Raw genomic sequence first — 15,528 nt, 5'->3', positions numbered from 1 at the left:
ATGCATGCGGGATATTGAGTCTACTGGATCTGTGATAGAAGCTGTAATGGATCAGGTAAAGTAATTCAGTCCATTGGTCTTACTGCAAGTCAAAACTCTACAACCATTATAGTGAATGACATTTAGTAATGTATAAGATAAAAGATATTTTTTTTACAATAAATACAGAGATTTGCTTACAATGCTAGCCCCCAATACACTGATGTAAAAATAAATAACATATTCCACCAACTAGCTTTGTGTAATGTTAGGATCTGTCAGTGTTCCAATCAGTTGTTAGCATGACAAAATGTTTTTAAAATGCCCCTCCGCAAAAACCCGGTAGATTGGGGGCGGCCCCAATCTACCGGGTTTTTACCGGGTTTCTACCGGGTTTTTGCGGCAGGCAGAGCTGAGATTCGATACGATGTATTCGAGATCCCAGCTCTGGTTCCAGCGTGTATTTTTACCACTGCGCCACCTGAGCGGTCAGGTGGCGCAGTGGTAAAAATACACGCTGGAACCAGAGCTGGGATCTCGAATACATCGTATCGAATCTCAGCTCTGCCTGCCGACTAAGGCTGAGCGGCCACATGAACAACGATTGGCCTGTTGTTCAGATATGGGCGGGACTAAGCCAGATGGGGTCTCTCTCCCATGACTGGTGGAACCAGAGCTGGGATCTCGAATACATTGTATCGAATCTCAGCTCTGCCTGCCGTCTAAGGCTGAGCAACCACATGAACAAGGTACGGGGGACTCTCTCCCATGACTGGTGCAATTATGACCTCTGCTGGCTGATTGCCTGCACAGAGATAAGAAAAGAGTGCTCTCAGGGTGTGTCTCTCCGTACACAACGCTGAGCTGCACTGCACTCGTCAAAGTGCAGGTGATAAGATGCATACGGCATGCTGCCCACGTGTCAGAGGGGGCATGGGTTAGCTTCGTTCTCCTCAATCAGAGCAGGGATCGGCATTGGTGGAGAGGAAGCATGATGCAATCGGGCAATTGGTCGCGCTTAAGGGAGAAAAAGGGGAGAAAATGCATAAAGAAAATGTTAAAAATTAAAAAAAAAAAAAAATGTTCAGTGATGCTGTTATTTTACTCAGTGTATTGGTAAATATATTTACCTATTCACTTAAACTGTAGAATAAAATGTATTATTAGTCTTGATTTGCCGCAATATATATATAAATTGCTTAAAATAGTAGTGATTTTCCTGAGTTACTAAAGAACACAACATGGAGTGATAGTGTACTAAGCTTTTCTCTAATAAAGGTGTTTTTTTTATTTTTTATTAATATTGCACAATTGTATTTTTATTAACATTTAACAGAAATTTTTACGGTGAAGTCCCCTGGGTTATTTAAGCTTAAGGAAGACACATTTTGTTTCCGTACATGTGAGATTCTTAACAATTAAGTTAAATGAAGTAGCTTTTCACATAGTAGTTTTCGTTTATTTAAATATTCGACTGATTCTACAGGTATATCTTTGAGCACAAAGGCACACAGCGGATCCTAATCATCAATAACTGTCAGCTAAATGACGATGCTGCTTATTCAGTGACTGCAGGAAATGACAAGTGTGCTACTGAACTGTTTGTGAAAGGTATATCCACCCACATCATTTAAACACATGCAAAATGAAAATAAATGACTTGTAAACAAAGATAAAAGTTTATAGATGTGTATTATTTTGGTTATGTTGACGACTAGAGGTGTTCTACACAGTGAAGGTCCAAACTTTACATACACATGTATGCATTGACATTCTTGTGTTTAGCTCTGCATCCTTTTAGATCTCTGTAGCTAAAAAATTGTAACACAAAATTTCTGATCCAAAAACTTTCACATTTATTTCTCCTTTCATAAGATTATTGTTTAGAACATATGAGTCAAATATGACAGGAACATACTGGAACCGATCAGCCATAACATTAAAACCACCTCCTTGTTTCAACACACACTGTCCATGTTATCAGCTCCACTTACCATATAGGAGCACTTTGTAGTTCTACAATTACTGACTGGAGTCCATCTGTTTCTCTGCATGCTTTGTTAGCCCCCTTTCATGCTGTTCTTCAATGGTCAGGACCCCCACAGGACCACTACAGAGTAGGTATTATTTAGGTGGTGGATCATTCTCAGCACTGCAGTGACACTGACATGGTGGTGGTGTGTTAGTGTGTGTTGTGCTGGTATGATTGGATAAGACACAACAATGCTGATGGAGTTTTTAATCACCTCAATGTCACTGCTGGACTGAGAATAGTCCACCAACCAAAAATATCCAGCCAACAGCGCCCCGTGGGCAGCATTCTGTGACCACGGATGAAGGTCTAAAAGATGACCAACTCAAACAGCAGCAATAAATGAGCAATTGTCTCTGACTTTACATCTACAAGGTGGACCAACTAGGTAGTAGTGTCTAATAGATTGGACAGTGAGTGGACACAGTATTTAAAAACTCCAGCAGCGCTGCTATGTCTGATCCACTCATACCAGCACAACACACCACCACCATGTCATTGTCACTGCAGAGAAGGATCCACCACCTAAATAATACCTGCTCTGCCGTGGTCCTGACCATTGAAGAACAGGGTGAAAGCAGGTTAAAAAAGTATGTAAATAAATAGATGGACTACAGTCAGTAATTGTAGAACTACAAAGTGCTTGTATATGGTAAGTGGAGCTGTTAAAATGGACAGTGAGTGTAGAAACAAGGAGGTGGTTTTAATGTTATGGCTGATGATGAATACTACTAATATTATGGTGATGCAAATATTGTTGTGTTGAAAGTTTTATCATGCAGTTAAACTGTTTTGGCATTAACTCTCTCGTAGTTAATATAATTGACTACAGGTGGTGACTTCTCTGTGGCAATAAGTAGGGTTAATTTGACTATGCCCATTAAAATGTACATGAAATAGTCATCTCTTACTGGAATTCAAATAACACTGTCCACAGACAAACTTACTCTTCACATAAGATGACAGTTTGTAAGCACTTAGTCATTTAGTCACAGAAATAGAAACCAGTTGCATAACTTACAACTTATTGCCATAACATGTCCCTAACAAGCATATACACCAACCAGGCATAACATTATTATGAGCAATGACAGGTGAAGTGAATAACACTAATTATCTCTTCATCACAGCACCTGTTAGTAGATGGAAAATATTAGACAGCAAGTGAACATTTTGCCCTCAAAGTTGATGTGTTAGAAAGCAGGAAAAATGGGCAAGCGTAAGGATTTGAGCGAGTTTGACAAGGGCCAAGTAGATGACTGGGTCGGAGCATCTCCAAAACTGCAGCTCTTGTGGGGTGTTCCCGGTCTGCAGTGGTCAGTATCTATCAAAAGTGGTCCAATGAAGGAACAGTGGTAAACCAGCAACAAGGTCATGGGCGACCTAGGCTCATTGATGCACGAAGGGAGCGAAGGCTGGCCCGTGTGGTCCGATCCAACAGACAAGCTAATGTAGCTCAAATTGCTGAAGAAATTAATGCTGGTTCTAATAGAAAGGTGTCAGACTCCATGCCTTAATGGGTCAGGGCTGTTTTGGCAGCAAAAGGGGGACCAACACAATATTAGGAAGGTGGTCATAATGTTATGTCTCATCGGGGTATACACATTATACCTGAATTGTATGTTTCTGTATAAGTAGATAAATCACCAGTTTAAAGAAAAGCTTTCTTGTCCTTAAATTTCTGACCTACCTACATTTGACCTTTGACAGAATTACCAGTGAAGATTGTAAAAGATCTGGAGCCTGTGAAGACTACTGTTAATGAGAGAGTAGAGTTGGAGTGTGAGGTATCAGAAGAAGGAGCACAAGTGAAATGGTTTGTATGGGTGCCAATAAGTAACAGAACACTTTGACTTATTAATGAAGTTTGATCATTGGTTTGCTAATTGTATCTAATTTGTTACTCAGCTTAAGCTCTTTTTATTACTTTGTTTTGTTAATTTGTTTCATGTTTTTTTTTTTTATAAAAGAACCTTAAAAAAATAAGTTAACTAAGTAATGGGACATAGAAATAGCATTGATGACCTTTATAGATTTTTATAAAACCATTGACAAACAACCCTGCATAACTTTGTAAAACTAAAACTGATGTAAAACCTGTAAAACTAACTGATGTCCAACCATGACAGGATGAAGAATGGTGTGGAGGTTCCCACTGGAGTACGTTCAAGATATCGTGTGAAGAGTGAAGGCAAAAAGCACTGGCTAATCATAGAGGATGCATCAAAGGAAGACACAGGAACTTACTCTATAATGGCAACTGGAGGCACCAGTGAGGCTCATGTCCAAGTAGACCGTGAGTACCATTTGCTGTTTTGTTTTACTGATTAAATCATATTCTGGGGTTTTTTTGCCTATTAAATGGTGCATATTTAAAGCTGCATGAAGTACAGGTGCATGAGTGAGTCAAAGATCTTTCTAGAAAAACTAACTTGATGTTTTTGACTGGTTCAGTAAAGCCTTTCAAGGTTCTGCAAGACCTGAAGGATATAACGGTACGGTTGGGCCAGCCACTGAAGTTACCCTGTGAGGTCTTCCCTGGAAATGTTCCTGGGCAATGGTACAGGAATGGACAACTCATCCAGTCCAGTGATCGAATCAACATTCTCCACCGTGCTAAGTACAGTCACCAAGCTTTACTTCTTTACCCACTGCTAGCTCATATTTTCTGACATGATTAGATTTCTACATACTTTTAGTTCACTCTAATTAAAAACAGTAACACTCAGCTTTGACTTATTGTCCTTACAGAAACCACAGCCTGGAAGTGGGGAGTTGTACCCTCCATGATGCTGGAGATTACACTTTTGTGCTTGAGGGATACACCGAAACTCTTTCTGCTCATGTCCACATCATAGGTAATAATTAGTTTCTTACATGCTTTGTTTTGAAGAAGTATTGGCACCAGCTTAATCCTTTTCTTTGTATTGTAGAGTAATAATTAAAACCTTATACAGTATATAAAAATCCATGATGTTTTAAGTGTGTGCAAACATTAGACTCCAGCTCTTCATAGCTCAGCAGCATCTTAGCCACACCAAAGATCTTTTGACAAACGGAACTGAACTGCACATTAACCAAAACAACAAGAATCAGAACTGCAATAAACATCATTCTTTATTATCACCAATTTACATATTAATCAAATTATATAATGCTGCCAGATCATTTGATCTTGCCTTACAAAAACATCACAAAAAACAAGAACAGCAAGAATACTAGTACAAATAATGATGACAACATTAATACTAATATTGATAATAACAACAACAATACAAACAATAATATGAGGAAGAACAACATCCATAATACTAATTAAGGCTGGCACCGATCCGATACTCGGTATCGGTCCGATATTGGCCAAAATCACTGGATGTCACTGGATAATGTAAATAAGACCATTGTTTGTGTGTAAAGCAAATAACACACAAAGATACGTTGTATATGTTGTAAAATAATTAAATGTCCAAACATTCGAGTGGGGTTTCACAAGAACGCTACTTTAATGTCACAATTTACGCTCAGTGCAAACACAGAACAACATAGCACTTCCAGTTGTAGACACTTTTGTTAAACAAGCCAAACATAGTGCTACATGTTCTGTGTATAAAAGTTCAAATAAAAACAGCAGTTTTGCATAACTGTGATTCTGTATTCATGTAGATTCTGTATTTATTCCTTTAGAATATTTGTTTCACAGTCTGAGCATTGTTATTAAAATAGCTACTTTAACCATGGTGCATTGAGACATGTATTATTACTGCTTAGTTGTTTAAGAGGAGAAATGACGGTATCGGATTGGTATCGGTATCGGCAGATACTCAATTTGCAGTATCGGTATCGGACATAAAAAAGTGGTATCGAGCCAGCCCTAATACTAATAATAAGTGTAGCTTTTTAACCAACTTAATAAAATGACATGAGTCCTAAGTTAATAACTGTTAACTAACAATGATTTATTAGACACTCAGTCACAGTATGAGGACATTATGACGTGCTTATAACCCACACCTCTGGTATTTCATTTTTTCAGATCCCCCTAAAGCGCACTTAGATGCTCTGAATGCACCAGATAACACTATCACAATTGTGGCTGGTAACAAACTGCGCTTAGAGGTCCCAATCAGTGGAGAGCCAGCACCCAGAGTGGTGTGGACGAAGAGTGAGAGGGTGAGTGCAGATGGACAACTCTTATAGCCTTAAGAATCCAAAGTATCATGGGAAACTGAGGGTAACAAACCACATCTATTCACTGCTTGTGTACACAGGTTATTCTCGAGTCAGGGAATCGGGTTCGTGCAGAGACATACCCTGACCAGACTTCCCTCACTATTGACGTAACAGAAAGAGAGGATACTGGCAACTACAAGATTGTTCTACAGAATGAAGCAGGGGAGGACACAGGCAGTGTCAGGATCAAGGTTGTAGGTAAGGCTTACCAATAAAATGTATTTGTAGTGAAAAGTATCTGTAAATACTGTGACTATACAGGATTTTCTACAGGATTTGTCATTTTATTATAGTAAACAGCCCCAGTTATGTGTGGCATTGATTCCACATATTACAGAAATCTTGAAAACAAGATCCTTTGAGATATTGGTCCATGTTGACGTGATTGCATCCACGCTGCAGATTTGTTAGCTACACATTTAGACTGAGAACCTTCAATTTTACCACATCTGCACAGTGCCTAACTGGTGCACAGTGCCTAATTCAGCCATTCATACAGATATCCAGTACTGTAAATGTATTATGTTAATGGGACCAGTTTGAAATGACTTCTGCTTTGTGACATGGTGCAATATCATTGCATTTACGGGGCAAGCCGTAGCCGCAGTGATTAAGGTACTGGACTAGTAAACCACTGCCAGGTTGCTGCTGTTGGGCTCTTGAGCAAGGCACTTAACCCTTAATTGCTCAGACTGTATACTGTAACTGTAATGCAAGTCTCTTTTGATAAAGGTGTCTGCTAAATGCAGAAAATGCAAAATGTTCATCACATTATTACACCACCACCGGACTCAGCTCTTGACAAAAGGTAGAATGGGTAGATGAATTCAGACTCTTTACACCAAATTTTAGTCCTGCATTCACCAAGATTCTTCCATTTCTCTTTCATTTCTGACCAATTGGCATCTTTACAATGAGTAAAAACTTAAATACATTGTAAAAGCAATAATTTCAGCTTCAAGGGTTCTTGGATATAAATCAAATAAGATTTGCATAGCTAAATTAAGGATCAGCCATATATACGAGGGTTCTTCAAAAAGTTTCCACACTTTTTTAAACTCTATTTAATAAGAATTTCAAAAACAAATTACATCACTTTTCTACATAATCACTTTCCAATGCATTTTTCCCAACATCGTACCAACTCTTTAATGCCATCAGCAAAAAAATGATTTTGGTTGAGCGTGTAGCCACTAATGTACTGTACCACTGCTGTCACATCATCATCACATGAAAATCTTCTTCCCCTTAAAGCTTCTTTGAGCTTCCAAAAAGGTGGAAATCAGATGGCGCTAAATCCGGACTATAAGCTCTCTCTCAGTCTCTCAGACATGCTGATCCTTTTAATTTTCATCAGATGTTCAATGAGGTTGTTGTCTAGGCTTTGTCTGGTCACATAAGGTGATTTGTCCCTGAAAGCTGACGTGCAGCTTCTTCAGTGTAATGTTGAAAGGCTGCATGTCCTCTGGAGAACGTTCCTGTATTTAGTTGTATTCTCTATCTCTTAACCTCTCACTATCCCTAAACAGTGTCTGTTTTTGTTTCATTTTAAATACATAGTAAAATTTTTGTCTCATCAGACCAGAGACTTATTTTTTTTATTTTATTCTTTATAAGCTGTTTAGCAAACCCCAAGCAGGCTGTTGCAATGCTTTTACTGAGCTGTGGCTTCCGTCTTGCCACTCTGCTATAAAAGGCTGATTTATGAAGTGCTAAAAAGATGCTTGTCCTTCCAACAGGTTTTCCCATCACTGCACATGACTTCTGGAGCTCTTTTACAGTGACTGTTTGATCCTCTCAAATTTCTCTGTCCAAGGCCTTTCTTGCCCAGATGCCCAATTTGGCCCCACGGCTAATTCTAGTAAGGTTCAAGGGTGTGCCAAGCTTCTTCCATTTCAAAATTAATAAGGCCACTGTGGTCCTATGGTCCCACTTATACTGTAGATTAGATATAAATTTATATCCAGATCTGTGCTTTCCCAAACTATGTCCAATCAATTCAAACTGCAGCAGATGGACTCCAGTTAAGTTCTCTTATCTCAAGAAATAAAGCAAACAGAATGCACCTGACTGCAATCTGGAGTGGATACTTTTGTGAGAGATTTCAGTTTTTAATTTTAAATAAATTTTTGAAGGGCAGTCTAAAGCCCTGCAATAGATTTGGTGCCCTGTCCAGGGTATAATTCTAACCAGGATAAATAGGTTGGTGTAGTAAAAAAAAGAAGTATGCTAAAGGTCAAAGGGTCTGAATATTTTCAGAATCATAACTGCTCATTAGTATTTCTACTTTTTTCCTTGTCTAGATATCCCTGATCCTCCTAGTCCTCCCTTGGTTACTGAAATTGGTGGAGACTGGTGTACGATGACATGGGACCCTCCTGTTTATGATGGAGGTTCTCCAATCCAAGGTATTAAACACACAATAAATATGACGCCATAAATATAAGATCTCATTTTACTTATATTTATTTTTTAATTTGAAGATATTTTTTTGTATTATAAATGTTACCCAAACTAACCTGCATCTGTCTCTTACCCATGCCTAGATTACATTTAAAGAGCTTCAAAATACCAAAAAAATGGCAATACATCCTACAAAGGGGCTATTTAGTAAGCTTAGAATAGGGGCCAACATAGAAAAATTATATCAGTTGGGAGGCCACAGACACAAAGGCTAGCCTCTAAATTTTCTAGAGACAATTGATAAGCTTCCCATAAACACACATGCTTTGTACCAACGTGCTCAATGTGTTCTACTGTTCTGTTAATAAAAAGCCACATTTTAATAAAAGCTAAGCTAGCTAAGCATGCTGGACTTGAAGAACTGAGATGGCAGCTTCAGCTTGTGTATCATCACATAATTATAAAACTGATTAATGATCCAACACTTATGTAGTCAAGGGCTAGATCTGACCTTCAGGCTGCTAACTGAACAGCGAAGACTTACAGCTTTGCTCTTCTGTTTGTCAGGATACTTTATTGAGAGGAAGAAGAAGCAAAGCTCTAGATGGATGAGACTCAACTTTGATCTTTGCAAAGAGACCACATTTGAGCCTAAAAAGATGCTCGAGGGAGTTCCGTATGAGGTGCGGGTGTTAGCCATTAATGCTATTGGTGTGTCCAGGGCCAGTGAGCCCTCCAAACCCTTTATCCCCCTTGGTGAGTAACACTTTTACCTCTTTAAGCTTGCTGGACACCATTATCCATATAGTAATTAACAGAGAAATTAAGTGTATACAGTAATTCTGGCAGACATTTGATTGATACACGGTACATTTAATTGATACACGATACAGTAAAGAACAGTTTCCAGTTACAGTTACAGATACAGTTACCAGTTTGCCCTTGGGTCACCTCTTTTGCAGCTGTTGCTTAATAGACATCTGAAATATTCTCACTCTACACTCCACTGCACAAGCCAGAGATTTAGAGGATGTTATATGTCTTTTTAGTGTCTGCCAAATCCGAGACTTAAAAGGTTTAGGAGATCAGAACCTCTCTCAGCCTAATGGGATCTGAAGAAAACATGCCATAAAGATACTGTAGATAAAAAGTGCTCTGTGAATTTATATGATAACATGCTATCATATGATAATGCTCAAATGTGACTACATGTTCAGATTGTGCTGACAACCCACACATACATGTGAGAAATTGACCCTAGCCCAGTGGTTCACATACTTTTTAGGCATGGTACATAAATAATTGATGAATTAACATTTATTTTCTGCCTTGTTTTTCAGCTGTTACCAGTGAACCCACAATGCTGGTGGTAGACGATGTCACAGATACAACTGTGACAGTGAAATGGCGTCCTCCAGAAGCTATTGGTGCTGCTGGGTTAGATGGATACCAAGTGGAGTATTGCATCGAAGGAAGTGAGACATATATGTATATTTTTCCTCAATTATTTAATAGCTGCTCGAACAGCTGCTACATATCTGTCTGTTTGCATTGTAACAAAGCCCTATCGGGGCGGCACGGTGGCTCAGTGGGTAGCACTGTCGCCTCACAGCAAGATGGTCCTGGGTTCGATCCCCTAGTGGGACAGTCCAGGACCTTTCTGTGTTGAGTTTGCATGTTCTTCCCATGTCTGCGTGGATTTAAAATTGTCCATGACTGTGTTTGACATTAAACTTGTGAACTGATAAATCTTGTGTATCGAGTAACTACCGTGTCTGTCATGAATGTAACCAAAGTGAGTAAAACATGACGTTAAAATCTTAATAAATAAATAATAAAGCCCTATCAATGTAAGATTTAGCATTTCTGTTAGTGCTTATTTTGTGTTTTTTTCACAGCTGACGAGTGGATACTATCCAATAAAGAACTCATAGACAAAACCAGGTACACCATCACAGGCCTGACTCCAGATGCCAAGATCCAAATTCGAGTGAAGGCGATTAATGCAGCCGGCGCCAGTCCACCTAAGACAACTCAGCATGCAATTCTGGTCAAAGAGGTCGTTGGTGAGCCACCTTAGTCACTGGACCTGCTGTTAGAATTAAAAATAAGAAAACATATGTACCTCTTTGTCAGCTTATAACCCCTTATTACTTATAGCACATTTTTGGTACCTACACTAATTAGTAATTTGATATACATCTACCACATTATTGTAGCATATTTCAAATATTTTGGTGCTTTTTTTCATTAGTAATCTGCTGCGTCACTAATATACACACAAAGATGATTAATTTGGTTGTTACAATGTTCTGCAATGTCATTTAAATGTGTGATTTTGTAACTTTGTCTCTTGTTTGGTAGTAAGCAGGTATACAGTAAGCTTCTGACTTATTTTTTGCCCATAGGCTTTGATTACACCAATTGGTCCCAGCCCCAAGCTTTACCAAGGGAATGTCTATAGATCTCTGTAAACATTTCAGATACTAGATTATTAATCTAGGAGCCATTCCTAATTAATTTAAGGTCACAGGATTATCTCATGCTGAAAGGAAATTGTCTACAGTCAAGCAAGCTTATAGTACTAGGGGGTAGAGTTGTGGGTTACCAACTAGAAGGTTGCTGGTTAGAGTCCTGGCTTTGCCATGCAGCCACTGTTGGGCCCTTAACCCTATTGGCTTACATTTAATTGTACTATATACATATATAAAAATAAAGGCATCCCATCTGCCCAAGATTATTATAATTATCATGAGTTTAGAGACTCACAAGTGTGTGTGTGCATTTCTATATTGCCAACTGTATTGGCAGCCCACCTCTGCCTCCTCTATCAATGGAAGCAGCCACCATAGGTCCATTTTCAGCACAGGAAGGGCGGCACGGTGGCTAAGTGGGTAGCACTGTCGCCTCACAGCAAGAAGGTCCTGGGTTGGAACCCCAGGTGGGGTGGTCCGGGTCCTTTCTGTGTGGAGTTTGCATGTTCTCCCCGTGTCTGTGTGGGTTTCCTCCGGGTGCTCCGGTTTCCTCCCACAGTCCAAAGACATGCAAGTGAGGTGAATTGGAGACACTAAATTGTCCAACACTGTGTTCGATATAAACTTGTGAACTGATGAACCTTGTGTGTAATGAGTGACTACCGTTTCTGTCATGAATGTAACCAAAAGTGTAAAACATGACATTAAAAAATCCTAATAAACAAACAACTAAACAGCACAGGAATGACACTGACATGATAAAGACATGAAAATGTGTGTGGTGTCAGTACGAGTGGATTAGACACAGCAGCATTGCTACGACATCTAAAACCCTCAGTGTCACTGACGAGTTCAAATTAATTTAGCAGCCAAAAATATCCAGTCGGCAGCATCTTGTGTTATGATACTGACCACAGATGAAGGGCAAAAAATTTATTGACATTGTATAAACTGTCTACGGTAGAGAATAAGCTGTAGTCTCTAAGTGAACGCCCAGAACCTGCACTGACACTGTAAACTCTAATAAAAAAAGTAGCCAGTATGAGTTTAAAGTTTTAAAAGAAGATACATTTATATTAAATGATAAATCTGAGCACAATATATTATGCTCAATATATTATGATGGTCCCTTACTACTGATGTACAGGGGGAAGGGGACTGAAACTGTATACTTGTAAAAATTGTCTATAATTTAAGTGTACTTGATAGCAAAGAGGGTAGATCTACTACCCTAAACTGACAAATAAGTGTTCTTTACAATCAATAAGTGATCTTTACAATTAAAATACATATGAGTACAAATAATGTCAATAAGACTAGATTCATGGATTGGGATCTTAAGGTCTTATTAACTGTATATAGGCTTTATCGGTAATATGGTTTAATAAATACAAACAATAAAGTTTTAATAGATTATTTAGCCATGTAAGTAGCTTTGATTCCTGTGTCTTGTAGAACCACCTAGGATTCGTGTTCCTCGTCACTTGAAGCAGACGTACATGCGCAAGGTCGGAGAACAAGTCAACATTGTCGTGCCATTCATGGTAAGTCAACAGATTAAGTAAAAAGACTAATTATATAAAACATGTTCTTGCTCTTTTTAAAAAAAAATGGTAAACTGGTCCACAGGGTAAGCCCAGACCACAGATCACCTGGCTGAAGGACGATGAACCTATTGACCCTGCACAGGTCAACATTCGTAATTCAGACTGTGATACCATCATTTTTATTCGCAAAGCGGAGCGTAAGCACTCTGGGAAATATAAGCTGACTGTGACGGTAGAAAGCTATGTGGACACAGCTATCTTGGATATCCAGATTGTGGGTGAGTCACTGATGCCAAAAGTGGTAACTGGACACATTCGTTACAATATGCCAGCACTCCTAATAATATAGACATTTTTCTTTATTTTAGACCTTCCTGGTCCTCCGCAAATTGTTAGAATTGATGAGGTGTGGGGTAATAATGTAGCTCTGGACTGGACGCCACCCAAGGATAATGGCAATGCCCCTATAACAGGTTATACCATCCAGAAGGCTGATAAAAAGACTATGGTATGTATGAGTCTTTGATTCTTTGTTGCAGTTTGCTGCTTCTTGCTATGAAAAATTTAATGTTTTGTATTAACATAAGTTCTATATGAATACAATCATTATGATAAATAAAGCTAATAGATATCATTGTATTGTTGTAATATATTGTATTCATGTGAAACTGTTTGAATCCATTACTTGTTCTGTAAGTTTGTTTGTGTGTAATGTCAAGAACAATCCATTTTACCTCTTTTAAACTGAGTTAGCTTGTACTTGCAGGAGTGGTACACCTGTTTGGAGCACTACCACCGTACCTGTGTTACTATCCATGAACTGGTGGTGGGTAATGAGTATTACTTCAGGATCTTTGCAGAGAACATCGTGGGTCTGAGCCAAAGTGCCACCACTTCTAAAGACACTGCAGTCATTGTAAAGGAAGGTAAGTCTTGACTCTGTGACTCCATTCTGCTACATCAGCTGTATATACTTGGATAAATTATTAGTACAAATCCGAGACCACCTCATAATACCCAGTGGGTTTTATTTTTTACTTTGGTTAACACTGGACAAAACTGTTTCTTAATAGGTAATTGTAGGTTTAGTTATTCTTACTAAGTTACCCTGTTAGGGTCAAATTAAAAGCTAAGGAGACGTTTTGTTTATTTTTCTGAATTATTTTCTTCCTTAAAGGTTTGCTTTGTGACAGCAAACTACCCATGATCAATAGTACTGTTGTACTGTACGTCTCTAATCCCAAACATAAGGTTTTAAATAAAATCTTAAAATATCTAAAACCTTAAATTAGATGTTTTAATTGTTTCTAAACATAGCTTAATTTCACAGTGATGCTTTAAGGCCAATATTTAAAACATAAAATATTTTTTAACAACAAAGCATTCAATGTGGGAGGCTGTGCCCGTTCATACAGTTCGTGCAAAACAGCTTTTTTATAATAATAATAATAATAATACATTTTATTTATATAGCGCTTTTCAAGATACTCAAAGACGCTTTACATAAGACAAATAATCAAAACAAATACGTACATACACCATACAAATCATAGTACAAAATCAAAATAGTACATCAACATCAAGAATAATTAAGATAAAAACAAAGAGAGCAGCATAAGACAGTTCATTAAAAATTAGCTAAATTATGAGAGAGAACAACAAATATAGAACAATTTCTTAAAATTAGACAGAAACAGGACAGATTCACATGCAATCAGGAAACTGAAAACTTTACAAGTTTTAGGATCTAGGACTTCACATTTCTGTCGTGATCTAAGTATAAAAACTATTAAAAAGAATAGCAAAAATAAAAGCATTTATTTCGTGTTGTTACAAGTTAAATGCCATATTGAATAGATGAGTTTTGAGAAGTGACTTGAATTTGGACAGGTCAGGACAATCTCGTAGGTGTTTGGGGAGAGCATTCCATAAAGATGGAGCAGCTATGGAAAAGGCCCTGTCACCCCAGGTCCGGTGCTTGGTCCTAGAGGGTATGGACAGTAGGTTAGCCTCAGAAGAGCGAAGGCTACGGGAGGGAATGTGCTGATGGAGCAGGTCGGTGAGGTAGGATGGGGCCTGATAATGGAGAGCTTTGTGAGTGAATAGAAGAATTTTGAATTGAATGCGTTGAGCAACGGGAAGCCAATGAAGTTTTTGTAGAACAGGTGTAATATGATCACGGGAGCGAGTATGAGTAAGGAGGCGAGCAGCTGAATTCTGGATATACTGAAGTTTTTTTAGGATTTTGTTAGATGTACCATAAAGGATGCTATTGCAATAATCAATTCTGGATGTAATAAAAGCATGAATCAAGGTTTCGGCGGCAGAAAAGGAGAGTGATGGACGTAGACGTGCTATGTTTTTTAGATGAAAGAAAGCAGTTTTGGTGATGTGATTTACATGGCGGTCAAAAGAGAGGTTGCTATCAAAAATTACACCAAGATTTCGGATGTTAGAAGACGGAGACAAAGTGTCATTATCAATGGTAATTTGAAAATTTTTTGTGGTTTTTGCCAGGGTTGTAGGACCTACGATGATCATATCTGATTTTTCACAGTTTAATTTGAGGAAATTAGCTTTCATCCACAATTTCATTTCAGTGATGCAATTTGTCAGAGTGGAGTGAAGTTCAGTATTAATGGATTTGGAGGAGATGTAAAGCTGAATATCATCAGCATAGCAGTGGAAATGTAAACCATGCCGACGTATGATGTCACCAAGGGGGAGCATATAAAGAATAAACAAAAGGGGACCTAACACTGAGCCTTGGGGAACGCCTTGGGACAGTGGAGCAATGGCAGAACTACAATTGTTGATATTAACAAACTGTTGTCTGTTTACGAGATATGACCTTAACCACAAA

The 15,528-nt window shown here is 38.4% G+C and overlaps 1 protein-coding gene across 2 annotated transcripts in view; it reads left to right on the top strand.

Annotated features, from left to right (window-relative positions):
- Positions 1-15,528, top strand: part of mybpc1 (myosin binding protein C1) — a 54,865-nt gene that overhangs the window by 28,441 nt on the left and 10,896 nt on the right. For both annotated transcript variants that reach the window (XM_062994144.1, XM_062994152.1), the window contains exons 11-25: positions 1,466-1,590; positions 3,722-3,827; positions 4,141-4,307; positions 4,466-4,631; positions 4,763-4,869; positions 6,045-6,181; positions 6,280-6,439; positions 8,545-8,649; positions 9,212-9,400; positions 9,985-10,119; positions 10,543-10,710; positions 12,574-12,662; positions 12,748-12,943; positions 13,034-13,173; positions 13,432-13,591. In XM_062994144.1, the coding sequence (XP_062850214.1) occupies positions 1,466-1,590; positions 3,722-3,827; positions 4,141-4,307; positions 4,466-4,631; positions 4,763-4,869; positions 6,045-6,181; positions 6,280-6,439; positions 8,545-8,649; positions 9,212-9,400; positions 9,985-10,119; positions 10,543-10,710; positions 12,574-12,662; positions 12,748-12,943; positions 13,034-13,173; positions 13,432-13,591 (2,150 nt within the window). The remainder of the gene's footprint in view (positions 1-1,465; positions 1,591-3,721; positions 3,828-4,140; positions 4,308-4,465; positions 4,632-4,762; positions 4,870-6,044; positions 6,182-6,279; positions 6,440-8,544; positions 8,650-9,211; positions 9,401-9,984; positions 10,120-10,542; positions 10,711-12,573; positions 12,663-12,747; positions 12,944-13,033; positions 13,174-13,431; positions 13,592-15,528) is intronic.

This window comes from Trichomycterus rosablanca, chromosome 1 (assembly GCF_030014385.1).
Source record: "Trichomycterus rosablanca isolate fTriRos1 chromosome 1, fTriRos1.hap1, whole genome shotgun sequence".
Taxonomy (NCBI): Eukaryota; Metazoa; Chordata; class Actinopteri; order Siluriformes; family Trichomycteridae; genus Trichomycterus; species Trichomycterus rosablanca.
Note: the sequence above shows the minus strand (reverse complement) of the source record. Positions and strands in the feature narration are given on the sequence as shown.